The 19,248-nt window shown below is 42.7% G+C and overlaps 1 protein-coding gene across 1 annotated transcript in view; it reads right to left on the reverse strand.

Moving 5' to 3' along the window:
• LOC131704990 (adhesion G protein-coupled receptor E3-like) overlaps positions 1-19,248 on the reverse strand; it is a 37,842-nt gene that overhangs the window by 3,357 nt on the left and 15,237 nt on the right. Inside the window, exons 4-13 of the mRNA XM_059006808.1 lie at positions 14,820-14,903; positions 12,220-12,397; positions 10,823-10,906; positions 6,441-6,622; positions 5,524-5,679; positions 3,733-3,933; positions 1,599-1,834; positions 1,014-1,080; positions 604-695; positions 77-236 (exon numbers count right to left, since the gene is read on the reverse strand). Coding sequence (XP_058862791.1) covers positions 77-236; positions 604-695; positions 1,014-1,080; positions 1,599-1,834; positions 3,733-3,933; positions 5,524-5,679; positions 6,441-6,622; positions 10,823-10,906; positions 12,220-12,397; positions 14,820-14,903 — 1,440 coding nt within the window. The remainder of the gene's footprint in view (positions 1-76; positions 237-603; positions 696-1,013; positions 1,081-1,598; positions 1,835-3,732; positions 3,934-5,523; positions 5,680-6,440; positions 6,623-10,822; positions 10,907-12,219; positions 12,398-14,819; positions 14,904-19,248) is intronic.

A 19,248-nucleotide genomic window follows, 5' to 3' on the forward strand; every position in this document is an offset into this window, starting at 1 on the left:
AGGCTGGATATGTGCTCTTTTATTTGAATTGTCACCGAGCACTCTGTCGTGTAAGGATTCGGAGTGGCTACCTTACCTCTCTGTTCAGCAAGCAATGCACAATGAAAATAAAGGACCCCTGCTGAGAGTTGAGGATGACGAACAACAATCTGAACATTTGATCTTGCACCATAAACCCCAGGACCCAGCTACAGCCCATGATCAAAAACTGCGCCAGGGATTTAAAAACCAGCAACCTGGAAAACAAAAAAGGAAACTTCTTTAAACCAAAATGTTTGTGTATATAAGATTACACCCAAAATACATGCGACATTGAGAATAAGCATTATCCCGAATCCGTATATGTGTGTTTGTGTGAACTTGGGACTCTGTGATGTACCAGCATACTGCGTTTGCATAATGTGGTCTGCATGCAGCCACAGATTATAAATGAGCTAGGTAACAAGGATATTTTATAATGTGGCTTCTTGGAACCTTCAAGTGTAATCAGTATTGTAAATGGTGTCTATTTTTCATAGACTTGTGGCTATGTAACTTTCTGTTTTATAAATAACAAAGAAAATGGTCATAAGTTTTTGTGATCTGCATTGAATCTGGACCCACCTAGTATCTTTAAGTTTGGATACGTCTGCATTCAGCACAGACAGTGTCGTTTTCAGAGTCCACAGAATTGCAATAAAGAGAAAGATGTTAACCTGCAACATACAGATGTATTGTGTGAAGAAAATGGTTCATTTGAAAGGTTTTATTCATTGCTTTTTTTTGGATGGATATTTAAAAAGTTATATATTTTCTATAAAGAAAACCTATAGCATCCATTTATAAAAATGCAATAGACACACTTAGGGGTTGACAGGTTCTTCCATATGTTCTACAGTTTCTGATACTCAAACCTATGCTAAATAATGTCTTAACCAAGTTTAATTGCAATTGGATAAGGAAGTTCTGACTTGTTGTAAAAACCTTATGTAAAATTGTGAAATGTAACTAATCTATTAAATAAACCAACTTACTGCGATTATGAAATATATGGGGCCATGAAAACTCCAGCGGAAATCCCGTTCATTCTTCAGCCAGCATCTGGAATAAAAAACGTTGATGTGAATATGAACAGCATCGCGATCCTCCAGCTCAAGACCTCCAGGTTACGACAAACAAAAGCACACTGTTATGCTAAGTGATCTTCTGTGTTAAATAAAATCTACACCCATTGACTGTAGGATAGGCTGCCAGCCAATACAAACTGTTAGCTGTTGGTACAGTATTGAAATGTTGTAACAAATGCTATAGCACAGTACAGCATATAGAACGCAGCAATGAGGGTTACATCTTTTATGTCTAATAAATTGTGTTTTGTAAGAGTTGTGTGGGATGTTTTTACCATGATCTGTGCTTGCAGATTGATATTTGAATTGTCTAATGATGACATAACATGCTGTGTATTTAGTGAGAGAATCAATATTTATTTCTAAATTGTATGAAAATGGTGGGGGTTGGGTGATCATTTTTGAAAGTTTTTAAACTGGGATACCAAATCCATGTCCTTCCGGTGGATGGGGAAAGACTTTTATTGAAAACTAAAAGGAACACAGTCTTACATTTCTTTATCCCCATATCCATCTGGAAAGACTCCAGCAGACACAGCCACGATGACAGCAGGAAGGCCGTACCCAGCCAGCAGCAGGAACCTCCTTCGCAGCGCCTGTGTCTTGCTCTGGCCCACCTCCCTCAGCTTTCTCACCAGCAGGAAGAGCTGCACTCCCTCCAGGCACATCCAGGCAAAACTAGCCATGAAGAGGTAGTGCAGGAGCCCAGCTATGACTGCACACAGCACCTGAGAAAGAACAGGCAGGGGGGCAGGTCAACACTGAAGAATAACCCCTGGACCTGAACCACAAGCAGTCTGCCTGGACTACAGGAACCCAGCTGCACCACAGGTACTACCAGAACTACAAGAACCCAGCTCCTAAACCAGTTGCACCAGAGGGACTACCAGAACTACAGGGACTCTACCGGAACTATAGGAACCCAGCTGCACCACAGGGACTCTATCGGAACTACAGAAACCCAGTTCCTTGTGGTGCAGCTTGTTTTGACATGGAAATCCCTTCCTGTTGGCTCTTATTGTACCACAGTTAATTGTATTGGATATTTACAAGGCCCTAAACAGAGGCAATCCTGTGTAGAAACCTACATACAAATAGTAGCCAAGATTTAGGAGGGGAAAAACAAGATCCCACACAATTTTGTCAGTGGTCTTCAAGCATGGCGAGCAGCCAGGCTGAGTCAATTTGAGAGTCCTTCCCTTTGTACACTCTGAACCCATGAGTGTACCCAGTGGAACTCTCACACAGTTTGCACTGTTTAATCCCATACAGGCACTGTTATGTACTGTTTAAAGAGAAGCCTCCCCTTGAACAGCAGAAGGGACTCATTCACAGATATATTCTGACCAGATGTAGATATCTCTTCATATTTATGCTTCAGATGGTCTAGCCGTAATTTGAAGAGCCTGTCACTAAGGATGGTCCCTCGGGAGAGCCTTAGCATTGTTGCTTTAATGCAAAAACCTTAACATTAACTGGAATCTGCCCCGGCTCTTTGTGGACGGGAAAAGGGGGCCAGCAGGGATTGGGTTGGTGGACCAAAATAAATCAATTCTAGGCGTATCCCCAAAATTCAAAAAATGTCATGAGTGATGATCAACTGGACAAGGTTAATTGGGATAAACCCAGCTATGTTCACACTGCTACCCAGTATGCCATAAAAAGGAGATATTTGAGGCTGGATGATGTTGGGGGGGCTCCAGTGGTAGAATGGCTGAAAATTCCCACCCATCAGTCCAGGCCCACCTTCTGTACTGGGTTCACGCAGGTGCTCCGGCTGTTTCAATTGGCTCCTCTTCCTCACCACTGCTGATCTCCTCACTGGAGGAAGTGTCACTCGGCTCATATTCGCTGCCAGTCATCTGGCACAAAATCACTCCCTGAGCCAGACTCCATTAGGAGCTTACAGCAGCCTCTGCACTGAGCTGCCTTCTTGCCATTTTCTCCCCAAAATAACATCCACTGCCCAGTACAAATAAAATGATTAATGAAAAAAATGCAATAATAAAATGAGATCCTATTCAATTACTTGTGTTGTGAGGGGAGGAGATACAGTAATTCAATAACAAAAGCAAATTAATAATAAAGCTAAGTGTTTTTTTTATCAGAAATAAAAGATCAATATATATTTGTAATGTTTTTTTGGGAAGAGGAAATAGAAATAAAATGAATCAATTTTATTTCATATCAGATATATGGGCAGAACTGATGAAAATATATGTTGCTGCTTTTTTTGAGTTGGTGGTTAACTGTGTGTTATTAGGTTACTATGTGTGACAACATGTTACCTGTCCAGAATCTAAAATACCTACCTTGCTCTGTAGTGAGAAATATAAAGCTTTGTGTTGCTGTTGAGTGCTTAACTATAAGTAGGGGGTGATTTGTTAGTGTTTTTAGAAACTGTTAATTGCTGCAATAGTAAGCATGGTAAAGTCATTATCAGTGTATTAAAAAAAAAAAGTTGTCATTATTAGCATAACTGAATGTGTAATAGTTATGGTTAAAATAAACAGAAACGACCAAAGAGAATTATACAGAACTATATTGGGACAATATGATATGAAGTATCCCATTAAGCAATTTCAGCATTCCTTGTATATTTGGGCAATCCTGTCCCATGACATACCTCATACTCTACTTGGAGCGCTCCAGTTAAGAAGAGAAGGTGAGCCAGGAAGAGACTGATACTCAGGTGCAGGTGAATGGTGTTGCTGGCTCTCTGAATGCACTTTGTACAGATGAATGTTGTAATTGCAAGGGCGAGACATAACAAGGCTGCCCCCACTGCAATATAGCTGATCAGCTGGAGCAGCAGGTCTTCCTTATACTGCAAAATAAAAACATCTCAGAGTCCTGGGGACAAGTGCTGTGGGTTCTGTTCAGGTTAGAATACATTTGAGTGCAGCTTGCCTGGCTAACAGTGTTTTCAGGAAATGTCAACTGGCATTCAAAGACACGAATAGGGGTTTGAGATCAAATGTAATATTTGTTTCATTAAATACAAGACCTAAGGGATTACATTACAGTGCTGCACCCAACAAATGTAAACCAGCCCTACACTTGCTTAACAAATCCTGTTGTGGTTAGCAGTGTCTAAAACGTAGAACAATCTCAGACAGCAGACAAAAGTCACAGTGCTGCACCCAACAAGTTCAATACAAGAGAGGCAAATGGTCCATTTAATGAGACACCCTTTTGGAAGTAACTAGATACAGCACTATTTGCTCTTACAATGCGCCTCCCATATTGAATCATAGTGTTTCTTTTGGATTCCCCTGGAACCCTTGCAGTGTTTGGGTTCTATGTAGAACCATTCTTCTATACATATAGTACTACAGACATTATTTGGGTCTAAATAGAACCATTTAATTCAATAGATTCACGATTAGTGGTTCCAAATTGAATGCTTCATAACCGTACACCTCAATTAAAGGCTCCATAAATTAAGGATCAGATAGTCTATAGATATGTTCAGCACATACGGTTTATATTTAGACCCTAAACACTACTAATGTTTCACTGTAGAGAACAGCCAGGAACCCTTTTTATTTTGTCCCCTTGATCTCATCCTTGTGCAGGCTCAAACTGCACATGCAGCTTCCATTAATGGGACTGCTTTTAGGAGAAATGATCCTCACAAACGTGACAGCACTGGTACTCACTCTGGCTCTTCGGGTCTATTCCAATCCAGGACCTTGCCTTACCAAGAGCAGAGACGCTCACTGAACCCATAGGCTCTGTTAAAAAAATGAAAGACCTAGCTAGAGCACTGCTCAGCACTGTGCAATACAATCATTGAGACAAGATCCTGGACCACAACGGACTGCAGGAGCCACAATTGAGAATCACTGCATTATAGCATAAGACCTTGATACAACTTCTTTCAGTATGTGTACATACCTAGTCAGAGAAAGAATCAATCAACTCATATTAGGCTGACATACTTGCATGTAACTACAATTAAACAGACATACTTTTCATTATTCTCTTTAATGCCTTCAGACCTGGGTTGTTCTTAAAAACAGTCCCTGATGCCTCTGTCTACCCAGGTTAGCAAATCAGCACACGATAAAAATCACAATCTGATATATCAAGGTATAACCGATTTGGAAATGTCTAAAATATTGCAGAGTGCACGGGGGAAGGCAGCAGCAGGGCTGGTAGGTGACGTAATCACACATGAAGACATAGGCCCGATGTATGCTCCTTTTGCCGGCACTTTTGTACAGCGGTATCAGCGCTATGCTTTAGTGTGAGAGATCCATGGTTCGCACCCGCCCTCCGCATGTGTGTGGATTGCCTCGCCCTGTGTGATGTGCCTGCCTGCTTTAACCGAGTTCGCTACAATATTTACAATCCTGTGAATATTTTGTGAGTGTATTTTACAATCCTGGACCGGTTTCATTAAATTAATTACCGTCTCTCTTTGCATTATGACAGCGAAGGTGGAGAGATGAGTACAGCTGCAGACTGTGTACGTTTCATTAAACTGCACTGTCTTACAGCCATCCCGGGACCACCATTTCTCATCTTTCAAATAGACGCAGATCAGCCTGTCATCTTTTCTTGTTTCCTAAAAATAAATAAAGAAATAAATAAAATTAAAAAAATGGCTATCCTGTTACATCTGAAGTTGAGTAAGGATAGGAGAAAGGTTTGTTAAAATGCCTCAAATTCCTACACTGTCATGAGAAAAATTACAAAGTAATGGCATGTTACAAAAAAATATAAAAAATAATAACAACAATAATCGGGTCTTTAAAAAAAGAAGTTTTAAATCTAATTGCAGTTAAAAATAAATAAGTAAAAAAAATTATAGAAATTACATTTGCTTTTTAACTTAACTTTTGAAATTGTTATCCCATGTTGACCTCATTTTTTATTATTTTGTTTAACATTTTTATAAATAATATGTTAGAATAGAGAGATGTGGTTTGATAGTTCCATGTTGTGTCGGCTTCTTTCAGTCTCAAATGAGATTATGGGATTGCAGAACAAATGGAGGGGGTACTACTTTCAGTGATTTATTTATTATATTTATTAACATGCCCCAAACAATCCATTTATGTAACTGTAGTACTGATACCAGTTACTGTATCAGCTTTACATGCTCACTGAGAAAGTTAGAATTCTTTGCTCACAGTGTTTTTTTCCCCCTAACATTACCACAGCGTTAACTCAGAAAACCGGTAAATTAATTATTTGCACCAATTTTCACCCAGTTTCAGTTTCACATTGGTAGGTTATTTCAAATAAAATAAAAAGGTGCATTTTTAACTAAGCAAACACAGAAATTCAGTGCAAGTTTACCATGGTAACTCTATTCCAACTTACATCTTTGTTTTTGAAAGTGAACTTCACAGACTCGAGGTTCGCTGTGTTTTCTAAAAGAGCTGAGATGACTCTTGAATTTATTTGGATCATTCCAGACTCCTCTTCAGGTCCCCTCTGGTAAAATGTATGGTCTAAAACCAACTCCAGCCCAATATAAGAGACTAAGCCAGCTGCTGCAAAACCTGGGGAAGAAATAAACCAGACACAACTGAGTCTAACAAACAAGGCTACAAAATACAAGCAGGCTGGGGTCAGTGGAGGACCACTTATCACTGCCATCAGACTTGGTTAGACCATTTTTTTGAGAGTAGAAAGTGGGGATACAAGAACTTGTATGAAGAGAATCATTATGCAGCATAGTGAAACTTGGCATTCGTACCATTTGTCTATTCACATTTACAAATTACTTTTGTAATGACTGAGTATTATTGTAAGTATTTCTGGGGTTTACATATGCAAATTATTCTCTTGCCAACGTGTCATTCATTTGATTTGTTTTCCAGTTTCTGTCTTCCCTTTGTTTCTCATCACATCCTATATTTTTAAAGTTCTGTTTTTTTTTTTTGGTCAGTACAAACTATAACACAGAAACAGTCAATCTGTTTTAATTAAGAATTGAAGAACAATGGGGTGCACGTTATTGCAAATCTGAGAGGAATAGTACAACCATAAATTGAGTCCTTCAAATTGGTTTTGCTCTCCGCAGATCACAGATAATGCAATGAATGCTATTTCAGTTGAGGTACCCCTGCCCTTAAATTAGGTTTCAGTTAAGTGGAGAGGCTGACTGTAGGAAAGCCATGGGTAGGGGGTAAGATAGCTGCCTTCCCCGTTAGACAAAGCCAAAAAAAGCAGGTGGAGGCTGGGAAGGAGGAGGCTAACTCTGGCGCACAGCGGGGACGTAATGGATTGAGGAAAGATATAAATCCTATCCTTGACAATCAAAGCACACTCAGGCACACACACAAAAGCAAGGCAGTCCAAACAGCAGCAGTGTGGGAGAAGCGCTTCGTGGAAAAGTGCAGAGCAGTTTACAAACAGTTTGAAAGCAGGTTGACAGCTGCAGAAACTAAACTTAAACTTACAAAAAAGAAATTAACATGGTCTTCAAGCCAGTAAACAGTGACACCTGCATGATGTGGGAAATCCGACAAAACCCAGCAGAGCTAAACCAAGTGTGTGTAAAGTGCTGCACGATCCAGGACTTGCTTAAACTAGTAAGTATGCTAGAAATGGAGCTGCACAAAATAAGACAGCAACAGGAGCTTGAGGAGCTGGCACACCCACAATTCATGGAAGTTTGCACCCCTAACAGACAGAAAGCCACCAGAAAGATAGAATAGGGTTGAAACAGCTGGGTTCAGATAGGCAGAGACAGGGAAAAAAAGAAACATAGTCAAACACAACCACCAGAAATCAAAATGTCAAACAAATCTGACCCACTTCAAAATGTTGATGATCAAAACCAGCATCAAGAGAACAAAAGGAACAACATCCAGGACCCCATAAACAGTGCTGGCCAGGCAGCAAAAGAGAGCGAGGTCATGGTTATCGGGGACTCCATACTGAGAAACACAGCAAGTTCCCTGCGCAGTCTGGACCCCCTTACAACAACAGTGTACTGCCTTCCAGGAGCCTCTGTCATGCACATCACTGAGAATGTGGACAGGCTCCTAGAACGAACAGGAGACGACCTGTTAGTAGTCGTCCACATCGGTACAAACAACATTGGAAGAGACAGACCAAGATCCCTGCAAAACAAATTCAGAGAGCTAGGAAAGAAATTAAAAGACAAGATCAAAACTGGTATTTTCTGGGATACTGCCGACACCTTGCAAAGGTTCATGTGGACATCTGGAAATAAATAATCTAAATGCATGGCTGAAATCGTGGTGCACACAGGAAGGCTTCACCTTCCTTGAACACTGGGCCACATTCTGCAACAAGGACTATCTATATAGGCGGGACAGATTATAAAAGGAAGATGGGGAGGGATGCAAGACGTTTATAAAAGGAAGATGGGGAGGGATGCAAGACGTTTATAAAAGGAAGACGGGGAGGGATGCAAGACGTTTATAAAAGGAAGATGGGGAGGGATGCAAGACGTTTATAAAAGGAAGATGGGGAGGGATGCAAGATGTTCATAAAAGGAAAACGGGGAGGGATGCAAGACGTTTATAAAAGGAAGACGGGGAGGGATGCAAGACGTTTATAAAAGGAAGACGGGGAGGGATGCAAGACGTTCATAAAAGGAAGACGGGGAGGGATGCAAGACGTTTATAAAAGGAAGACGGGGAGGGATGCAAGACGTTCATAAAAGGAAGACGGGGAGGGATGCAAGACGTATATAAAAGGAAGACGGGGAGGGATGCAAGACGTTTATAAAAGGAAGACGGGGAGGGATGCAAGACGTATATAAAAGGAAGACGGGGAGGGATGCAAGACGTTTATAAAAGGAAGACGGGGAGGGATGCAAGATGTTTATAAAGAAGGGAGTGGGTGAAACTACTAAGAGATAAAACAATTCAAATCAAAACAAATCAATTTTCAATCTCTTTCTTTCACTCTAAAGAATTACTTACAGATAAAAGCAACGCGACTCGCTCCATTGCTAACAGGTTTATTGCTTTGTATCCCCGGATTGCAATTTAAATAGCACCCCTTTTAATGCAAACACATAAGAGAATTAATACTTCATGTCATTTCTTTGTTAATTCTACATTTTGCTATTTGTTACATTTAACAAGCCGTGTGTATCCAGACAGGCAACCTGGTCTCTCTAGAAAAACGTCGACTCAGTAGTGCAGTTTGTCTTCCAATTTACGTTCCTGTGAGCTCGCATTCTTGCCGCTACCAACAATGCATTGCGGCTGTTTTTACCATGGAATCCTCCGATGTACTGCCAAATGAAACGAAAATCAGCCATTTTCCCCGCCGTTTCTTACACTACTGCTTGTGATCTGGAAAATTTCTAGGTAACTATATTTTAATTCATTTTCTTTTCAGAATTGTATATGACAGTATAGTATCGTTTCATCCAAGGCTTGGCCGGAATGTGTCATGTAAAATGTGAATAAAATATTAATAATACGTTAAAGTGAGAGCTATATGAATGATTTCACAATGGCATTTTACTGTTTAACGAAAGTTTTCATTTTGTATATCGAAGGTAAGAATAGCTATATGAATGATCTGGATTCATGTTTTTTTTTGTGTGTTACCTAGAAATTTTCCATAATTGCAAAGCACATTATTATTATTATTATTTGTTTATTTAGCAGACGCTTTTATCCAAGGCGACATACAGAGACTAGGGTGTGTGAACTATGCATCAGCTGCAGAGTCGCTTACAATTACATCTCACCCGAAAGACGGAGCACAAGGAGGTTAAGTGACTTGCTCAGGGTCACACAATGACTCAGTGGCTGAGGTGGGATTTGAACCGGGGACCTCCAGGTTACAAGCCCTTTTCACAGCCTCCTTGACATGGTTTATTTAGATTTCCAGAAAGCTTTTAGACAAAGTCCTGCATAAAAGATTAATTTTCAAACTGAACGCAGTAGGGATTCAAGGAAATGCATGCACATGGATTAGGGAGTGGTTAACATGTAGAAAACAGAAAGTACTTATTAGAGGAGAAACCTCAAAATGGAGCGAGGTAACCAGAGGTGTACCACAGGGATCAGTATTAGGTCCTCTGCTATTCCTAATCTACATTAATGATTTAGATTCTGGTATAGTAAGTACACTTGTTAAATTTGCAGACAACACAAAAATAGGAGGAGGCAACAACCAAACAAGCAAGATGGGCAGAATGGCCTCCTGTCGTTTGTGACCTTTCTTATATTTTTTACTTGAGTTGGATTACAAACACGTTTTGATTTTTTGTGCTGTTTCTACCTCTATGGTTTTTTGCTGCTGGACTATTTTTTGAGAATGGTTTTACAGGACTATTAATACGGGACATTGTTTTGTATTGCCTGATCACTATCTCTTTATTGCATCTACAGTATGTGCAGACTGATACGTTGTTGGAGAGTGAAAGTGGTCACGCTAACGTTTTGTTTTCTTTCTCTTTGTGGTTCTTACCTGTGCCTCAAGCATTCTATTTCTTTCCAACCTTTGTAACCTTGGTTACAAAATTACTCAGGTAGCAAGTATCAAAGTTCTGTGTGTGGTTTGGAAATTAAATGTTTTGCAATCAATGAACCTAGCAATCCTGTTTTTGCTGTCAATCTGCCTTTCTGCCATCTACGTTTTACAGTATTATTTAATGGGTTTTTGGCAGTACCCTATTCTGATTCTGGGAATATTGATTGTTACAAAGTCATAAACCTCCAGTTTCTTGTCTTAATCAATTTCAAGAACCCACTTTCAATTACCTTGTTCTTCAGTGAGGGGCTTCAGGTTAACTTCCATTGTGGTTTCTTGTGCTTTCAATGAAGATCCATTCTTCAGTGTTATTGCTAAAAGGGAAACAGACCAAGCTGTGAGCATGAACTCACTGGAAGTCCTCAGCACAACCTGCCAGCTAAAGCAGGATTAACCAATACTTCAGTATCCATTGTCTTACCTCTATTAGCTTGATTAACATCGGAAATGGGAAATCAGTCATTAAACATGGGCTATGAGCAGCCACTCTCATTCTGGCAGTGTTTGTCTGCTGTCCTTGCTATATCCTTAATCTATATATCATTAATAAGATTATTATGATATATTCTAAGATTGTCTGCATCGTTTCAGTTTAGGCTGTGTGTGTATGTGGGCGTGTATGTGGGCGTGTATGTGTCAGCAAGCTCCTAGCTACATCACAGCCTGCTCGTGTGCTGATAACTGCGGCTTGGTGTGTGAGGGTATAGGTGGTGTCATATTTCAGGTTTTTTTTGAAAGGCAAAGTGAGAGCTTTTGACTTGCGAGCTTTTGATTTTGTGCTTAGAGACTAAGATATTTACTTTCTGACTTTTCTGATTTCTGTTAAATATTTTTGTACTTAATAAAATACATTCCTTGTGTCTGCGCGTGAATGTGTGTTCATAGTAAATCCTCGATCTGGTAAAACAATTAAATATTTTTAATAGGAGAACTAACCAACCCAGATAAACTCTAAATTATCAATTATAGAATTGTTCCTATAGATGGTAAGTCGTGGGGGTTGACGTCTTCACACCTGGGGTTAAATCCTGCAGACCAATGATGGACATTCTTTCTTTCAATAGGACCAATGCGAGATCTTTACACCTGGGTGTGGAGCTAACAACAAACACCCAATGTATAAGATTCCTCACAAACCTCATTAATCTACATTAAGACCTTGATAAAGATTTATAGTCAACGTTTGTCAGTTTTACTAGATTATGTTAGTACGTCAACATAATATTAATCCTAATACATACTTGAAACTTTAAAATGGATAATTAATTATGTTATCCTAATATTTAATGCATTATCCTTTATGTTCTGTATAATTCTTTATTGACTACGCATAGATAATTATTTGCCAGGCTAACTCATCAATTCCATCAAAAAAGAATTTCCAGCAAGACTCCTCAAGACTAATTGCATGGTGGGGAAGCATATAGGTGTTGCACAGGCTTCAGTGCCTGTACAGCGCAATGCTAATATGCGTCGCCATCATGATTTAGAAAATTAGCCCTGTGGGGTCTTCAGAATGGATTTTTGTCCATTCTTGCTAACATAACAGACTGTGTAAAATGATCTGTGACCTGGGCTGAAGGCTAGTTCTAAAATAAAGGCTGAAGGAGATTGCTCGATTCCATACCCAGATATTGTGTTTCCACAGTCAAAGGCTTCCAGTCATTTGCTGGCTCCAGAAAGGTTTTGACCTGGCTCTCAGTAGTGTTCAGAAAAAAACTTGCTGCTTTAACGGTCTCCTCCATGGTCAACCCACTCCAAAGCTCCTTAACATTCATAAGAGAGTTTAAAGAACCAGCCACACCCTGGAAGAGAGTTACAAGAGGTTACTGTAGGCCAGGGGGAGTCAATAAGGAGGATGTGGTCCCAATTCTGACAAACATTACATTTTGACCGGACGCCAAGTCATGTGCCAATCTGTTTTTACTTGCATTCACAGTAGAAATAGTTCTTATGAGAGTGTGGTACACAAGGGTACAGTAGGTGTCGCTGTAGCAGATACAGAGTGTGCATTATGAATGAAACCAAATGTACAACAGTATTAGCAGCTAAAATGAAGTGACACTGCTGTCGTGTGCATTGGCTGCTGTAGTGTGTGGCAAGCGTCAGCCTTTCCCTTCTCTATGGCTAATAAAACAACCATCATTGGTACAGTAATCCATCATGTATCCGCCCGTCACATATCCGCCCTAACTGTTTATCCACCATGATCAAGCTCTTCAGCAATGTTAGTTTAGAATTGAAAAGAGTAGATTAGTTCAGAGATTGTAGACCTGTGGCAGGACGGCTTGCAGTGATGAGGTGTGGTGACGTCACGGACCAGGAAGTAACAGAACCAAAACAGTGGATGGGCGGGTGAAGCTGAATGCTGCTGCGCTCAGCATATGTATTAAATCATAAAACAAAACAAAAGATTTAAACAAATAACAAAACACAAAACAAAAAGGCACGTTGGCCAAACAAATGGAAACAAATAAGCGTGCTGGTTTTACCCCAGCACGATACTTAGCAGTTGTTTTATTTTATTTTCCTCGCTCTCTCCGCTCCCCGTACTCTCCTCTGTACACTCCTCTCCTCGCAGCACGGACAGCTGCAGGTTCTTATACTCTGGCCGAGGGGTTAACTAGCTGTTAATTATCTTATTACCCCTCGGCCACAGTCTGCACGCGTTTAGTAAGGATGTGTGACTGTCAGCTAGTTAAATAATCAGTAGCTGATCAGCCACGCATCCTCACAAGGTTCTTAAAATATAAAAACAATAACAAATACGCGGCGCTTTGAACTGCGCCGCAAACAAAAATACAAATAATAATAAATAAATTGTGATGAGTCAAAGGGGTTTCGGTCTGTAATTCAGCCTCCCGACAGTAGAAGGCATCAAACCAACTCGGGACTTCCCTTAACAAGGTCTCGTGACCATGACGAAAGTCATCTTTATGAGGGGCGGCACCTTGGTGAGGGGCGGAAGTACGAGTATGTAAATTCCAGTCATTGGAGTCAAGTGAGTTGTAAGGACACTTGTCAGTTGGGGATTGGTGTTCCACTGACTACAGAGGCTGGACGTTGCATACTAAAGGGAACGTACTACTGTGTTCAGGGTTGGTCCTGAGGGAAAATAGGCAGAGTAACGGGTGGAGGGAAAAACGAAAGTTTGGTGGTGGTTTTTTTTAATCTCTGGAGATACGATTGGAAACTGTACTAATATTTTCTTTTATGTTTTATTCCTTTTTGTTTTATGTCTGGGAACACCGTGAAGACGAATAAGGACGTTTCCACTTCTCTTCTTTTTGATTATTACTCCAGCACCCCCTCCCTCACGCCGTTCTTTTTTCTTTGTTGATTATTTTTGTTGTGTAAAGAAAACTAATAATAAAACGGTTTATTCCTTTACACACAAATTACTGTCTGGACATTCCATTGATACTCACACACCTCACATAAATATATAGGGGCGGGACACTCCGCCACAAGACCCTACCAACGTTTTCATATAGGGTGTTGTATGTGCTCTGTGCGCTACCATTGCTGGCAGTGTCACGTGGGCTGTTCAGTGTGTTGATATGTAAATAAATCCTGTTCGCCTGCGGGGCACATGAACTTCAACCTCCGTCTCCATCTCCTGCCTGTCACTCAGCAGCGAATGCATGCACCCACACGGCAGACGACTACCCTGTCACAAGCATTAATAACCTCTATCTTTCTAAACAAGGGATTTAGGGGAGCTCCCTAATAAAAGCTGAATGTCAAAACAATAATTGTGTGAATATAGTAATTGTTACAGCTGTGTATAATGGTATTTTAAACAGGATTCAGTTATCCACCTTTTTACATATCCGTCCTTACTCTGGTCCTACCACAGTCATATTACTGTGCGTTATTTGCAAATACACAATTAAGACACAATTTTCAGTAGGAAAATTGCACTTATAAACAAAACTACAAATATCGGTACCACAAAACCATTTTTTGTTAAGTAGCTTTTCCAAGGTTACCTAATCTCATTAAACTGCCAATTAGTTTAATCTTCATCACAAAACAAACACCATAGCCTTTGCTTGAGAGAGACCCAGGACTGCTTGCTTGTTGTAGCAAAATGTGTCTTTTAATAGTAACATGCTTCCTAATGCTTCCAATTGATTATTATAAATACTGTATACATTTCTCAATAGCACAAGAAGTCTCTCTGGGTGTAAAATAAAACGTCTGTCAATAAAATCCATTACTCACCGCAAGCCTGTCCGAGGTGCTGCAGTTGGTGCATGTTTTCTTTCTCAATTCCGTCGTAATATTGCCAATTAAACAAAAATGTGTCTACAAAGAGATTTTAAAAATAATGAATTTTATAAAAATGCAAAAACAGCAAAATGAAAAATGCACTCAACCCTAAAACCCTGAACCCTGAACTGTAAACGGTATCTGCAGTAGTGAACTGGGGACTATATGGGAGAATGTCCCAGGGCATTGGCCTGCTTTGTATTGAGTATTACATATACATCAAAAACATAATCTCTTAATATACAAAGGCAGAAAATCTATTTTGCACTACATTTGTTTAATCTATATTTATCTAGAAAAAAGCCAGTTCAGAACCGTGCGATGCTGCTACAAAGGGGTGATTTCTGCTGTGAAGGTGCAGGGTTTGTAGGGTCCCTGTGACAGTTCCTACAGCCCTTTCCTTTATTTTGGTTCTTGTTTAAGGATGAAATTGGAGCTAGCTCTCCGGCTCAGCTGAATCCACTGCAGCTGAGTGCAGGAGAATGCTCGGAATGTGGCTATTGATGTTTGTGTTCTCGCACCGTTTTGTGGTTCTTCTGAGTTGTAGGGTTAGTTAGTTAGAAACATTGTTAATTTCCCCTAAGAGAATCGGAGAGACCTATAGTTCTAAATGTATTTTAAATGTAGAAATCATTGCGCTGAAATAACACTAATATGTTTTGGGTAGGCTACACATTACATGATGTAAAATGTTAGGTTACAGATGTAACCCTGGTTCCCTGAAAGAGAAGACGACAACCAACCAATACTTTTGGGGTATGCCTGCCACAGGTCAGGTTTACTGAGCATTTTATGTCAGAGCTGCCAATAGGCCCCTCCGGTGAGTGACGTCCTAACTCTGCCGCATCTGCTGTTGTGTGTGTTTTTCACCTGCTAGTGCAGCTAAAAAAATAAATAAATAAAAAAACAATAGACGCATTCTTTACTACCGCAGCTCTTAAGCCAGTGCTATGCGCTGCCGTGGTTGTGTTTGACTGCACGCGGTTCAAATCATTGCCCATGCTGCACCTTGGTGCAGCACCATGTTTTCTGCACTGCTCCCGTGTGCCTAACTGCAGCCACCAGAGTTTGTGTATCCACCCCGGCGTATGCTAGGCGCTACCCCAGGTTGTGTGACTACACAAGGTTAAGACTAAGCACCTGCCCAGTACCTTGGTGCCTTGGTGCTTTGGTGCCCTCTGTGCTTCAGTGCCCCTGGCGCCCTTGGTGCATGTGCCCTTGGTGTTGGCGCCCTCTGTGCTGAAACGCTCCATGCCTTGGTGCTTCAGCCCCAATGCGCCCTTGGTGCTTCGGTGCTCTCTGTGGCTCAGAGCATGTCCCTGGTGCCCTTGGTGCTCGGTGCTCGGTGCTTCGGTGCCCTCGGTGCTTAAACTCCCCAGCACGTCATAACCATCTGTGGCTAATTTCCACGCTTGCACTTCCTGCAAGGACGTTCTCCTCTATTTGTGCAGCATTCCAGCCTCGGGTGCTATGCAGGAGGCTTGATAAGTTTACTGGCACTACATCACCTGCTCCTCCCTCGCCCCTCGCAGAGCATTCCCTGCGCTCAGGCTCGGTGCCTCGGTCTCGCACCTAAGTCTCCAACTCAGAGATCAAAGCAGGACAAACACTCGAGACGTGTGCAGGACATTACGGACTTGAAAAACCAGATGGCCCAAGTCCTTGAGTATTTGGCCAAGCAGCAGGCTCAATGGAGTTGACCCTGTATTCATTGGTGGTCCACCTGGGTGTCCCAGAGCTAGATGTCAGCATGGCTGACGAGGACCAAGATGCAATCTTGATCGCTGCTTCTTGGGAGGGTAGCTCCCTCCATCAGGAGGAGGAGGAAGGACAGGTCCAAGAGCTGACCTTTGAGACGGGCCCAAGCTCAGAGATAACCTCTGACGCTGGGGTTTCCCCGATCTCAAGCTCGATCCCAGTGCTGGTGGAGCGGGCCTCCAAGTTCCTGCAGGTGTCTTGGAAGGCAGCGCCCGAACAGTGCTGATCTGTTTTTAATATCCAGCCTATTTCACGCCTCCAGCCCTTCCCAGTGTTCCGAGACTTCTTCGAAAAAGTACTGTCCACTTGGAGCCACCCGCCTTCGGCACCGAATGTACAAAAGAGGGCAGTCCCGCTGGCCTCCTTAGTCCCAGATGAGGACGAGGACAAGGCAGTGTTGCTGGATGCACTGATATCCCACAGCCATACCTTTGGGCCGGCTGTGGAGGAGATATTGCAGCACTCTCACTGAGAACGCGAGGCATCACAGCAGATAGCCTCAATGCTCCATTCCCGTGCTTTGGGAGAGAGTGAGACGCTGGTACCCTCCCACGACATGCACGGTTACTCGGACGGCCCCGATCCCCACTGCTCCCCACTTGAGGCATCACCTTGGCTTTCGCGGCAACTAAAAGCCAGGACAACCTGCAATGATGGGAGGATGCCAGGCATGGGATCTCATCAAGGAGGGGTTCTCATCAAGGTATTTTTTGGTGCCGAAGAAGGAGGTTCCAATGGTCACACACCATCACATTCTCCAGTCTGTCTGGCCGGGCGACTGGTTTACTACAGTGGACTTAAAGGACACGTATTTTCACGTCCCTATACGTCCCGTGCACAGGAAATATCTCCACTTTGCCTTTCAGGGAAGCGTCTTTGAGTTTTCTGTGCTGCCATTCGGCCTCTCTTTAGCCCCCCACACGTTCTCAAAGTATGTGGATGCCATCCTAGCCCCCTTGCGTCTGCAGGGGCTCAGGATGTTGAATTACCTGGACGTCTGGTTGGTCTGCTTCCAGTCGCAGGAAGGAGCAGTGGCCCACATGACAATCATGACGGAGCTGGGTCTCACCCTCAATGATGCCAAGAGCCAATTAATCCCGGTGCAAAGTATGGTTTACTTGGGACTCCGGCTGGACTCCCTTACAATGCGAGCCTACATGTCAGACTGGCCGCCATTCAGAAGTGTCTATCCCTGTTCCAACAGGGATTGATAGTGCCTGTGGTGTTGTATCAGAAATTGCTGGGTCTGATGGCAAGACTCCCACATGCACACACATGTAAGCATGGGGGTGATCCGCAGCCATCAGGTGGTGATGACAGAGGCATCCAGCTCAGGTTGGGGTGAAGTCTGGGAAGGCAGAGGAGTCCACTGATCCTGGAAGGGCTGCTGGACATCCCTGTATATAAATGCGCTGGAGCTGCAAGCAGTTCACCTTGCTCTCCAGCAATTTCTACCGGAGACATGTTCTTGTCCGGACAGACAACATGTCGGTAGTGGCGTACATCAACCGCTAGGGAGGACTTCGGTCCCTGGGGTTGCATCACATAGCCTTCCTGCTATAACCTGGGCACAACAGAACGTGCTATCGCTCCGGGCTGTTCACCTTCCCGGAGTGGTGAATTGGGCGAAGGACCTCGTCTGTAGGGAGGGTCCTCACCCGTCAGAATGGCGACTCCACCCTCAAGTGGTAGAGCGCATATGGGAACGTTTCGGGAAGGCAAGGGTTGATCTCTTTGTCACGGCAGAGATGACTGACTGCTCCCTATGATTCTCCCTCCACCACCACTGTGGCGGTTCATTAGGCATCGACACCCTAGCACACGAGTGGTCCAGGAAACTCTTGTACACATTCCCGCCAATACCATTGCTCCCAGGCCATCTTAGAGAAGGTCCGGAGAGAGAAGGCAACAGTTCTAATGGTGACCCCCAGATGGCCCAGGAGAATCTGGTTTTCAAACCTTTGCCAGCTACTGCAAGGCCAGCCCTGGGAGATCCCACTATGCCTGGATCTCCTCAGTCAGGTGAAAGGCACTCTCTGGCAGACTCCAACTACGGGCAGACTCCAGCTACGGGTCTGGCCCCAGAACGGGACCGTCTGTCCGCCTTAGGGCTCTCAGATGCAGTCGTTAGTACACTGCAAAACACGAAGGCCTTCTCCACAAGGTCGTTGTACGCATACAAATGGAGGTATTTTCAGGATTGGTGTCTGACCAGGAGTCATGACCCTATCTCTTGCCGGATAGTGGTCATTTTACAATTCCTGCAAGAACTGCTAGAGGAGGGTAAATCCCCCTCTACACTGAAAGTGTACTTGACAGCCATATCTGCATGCCATGTCCCCATAGGCTTAGTGTCCCGAGGCGCTCATGTCTTGGCGACACGTTTTCTCAAAGGACACCCTCCCCCAGTGGAGTCTAGATGTGGTTTTGGAGGCTCTCACTAGGCCCCGTTTGAGCCTATGCATTCCACAGAGTTGAAGCATCTCTATGAAGACAGCCTTTTTGTTTGCCATCCCCTCTGCTAAGCGGGTCAGTGAGCTCCAGGCTCTGTTGGTGCACAGCTCCTGTATGCGTGTTTGGGATGATGGAAACAGGGTGTCATTACGAACGAACCCTACTTTCC

The sequence above is a fragment of the Acipenser ruthenus genome, chromosome 34 (genome assembly GCF_902713425.1).
Source record: "Acipenser ruthenus chromosome 34, fAciRut3.2 maternal haplotype, whole genome shotgun sequence".
Classification (NCBI taxonomy): Eukaryota; Metazoa; Chordata; class Actinopteri; order Acipenseriformes; family Acipenseridae; genus Acipenser; species Acipenser ruthenus.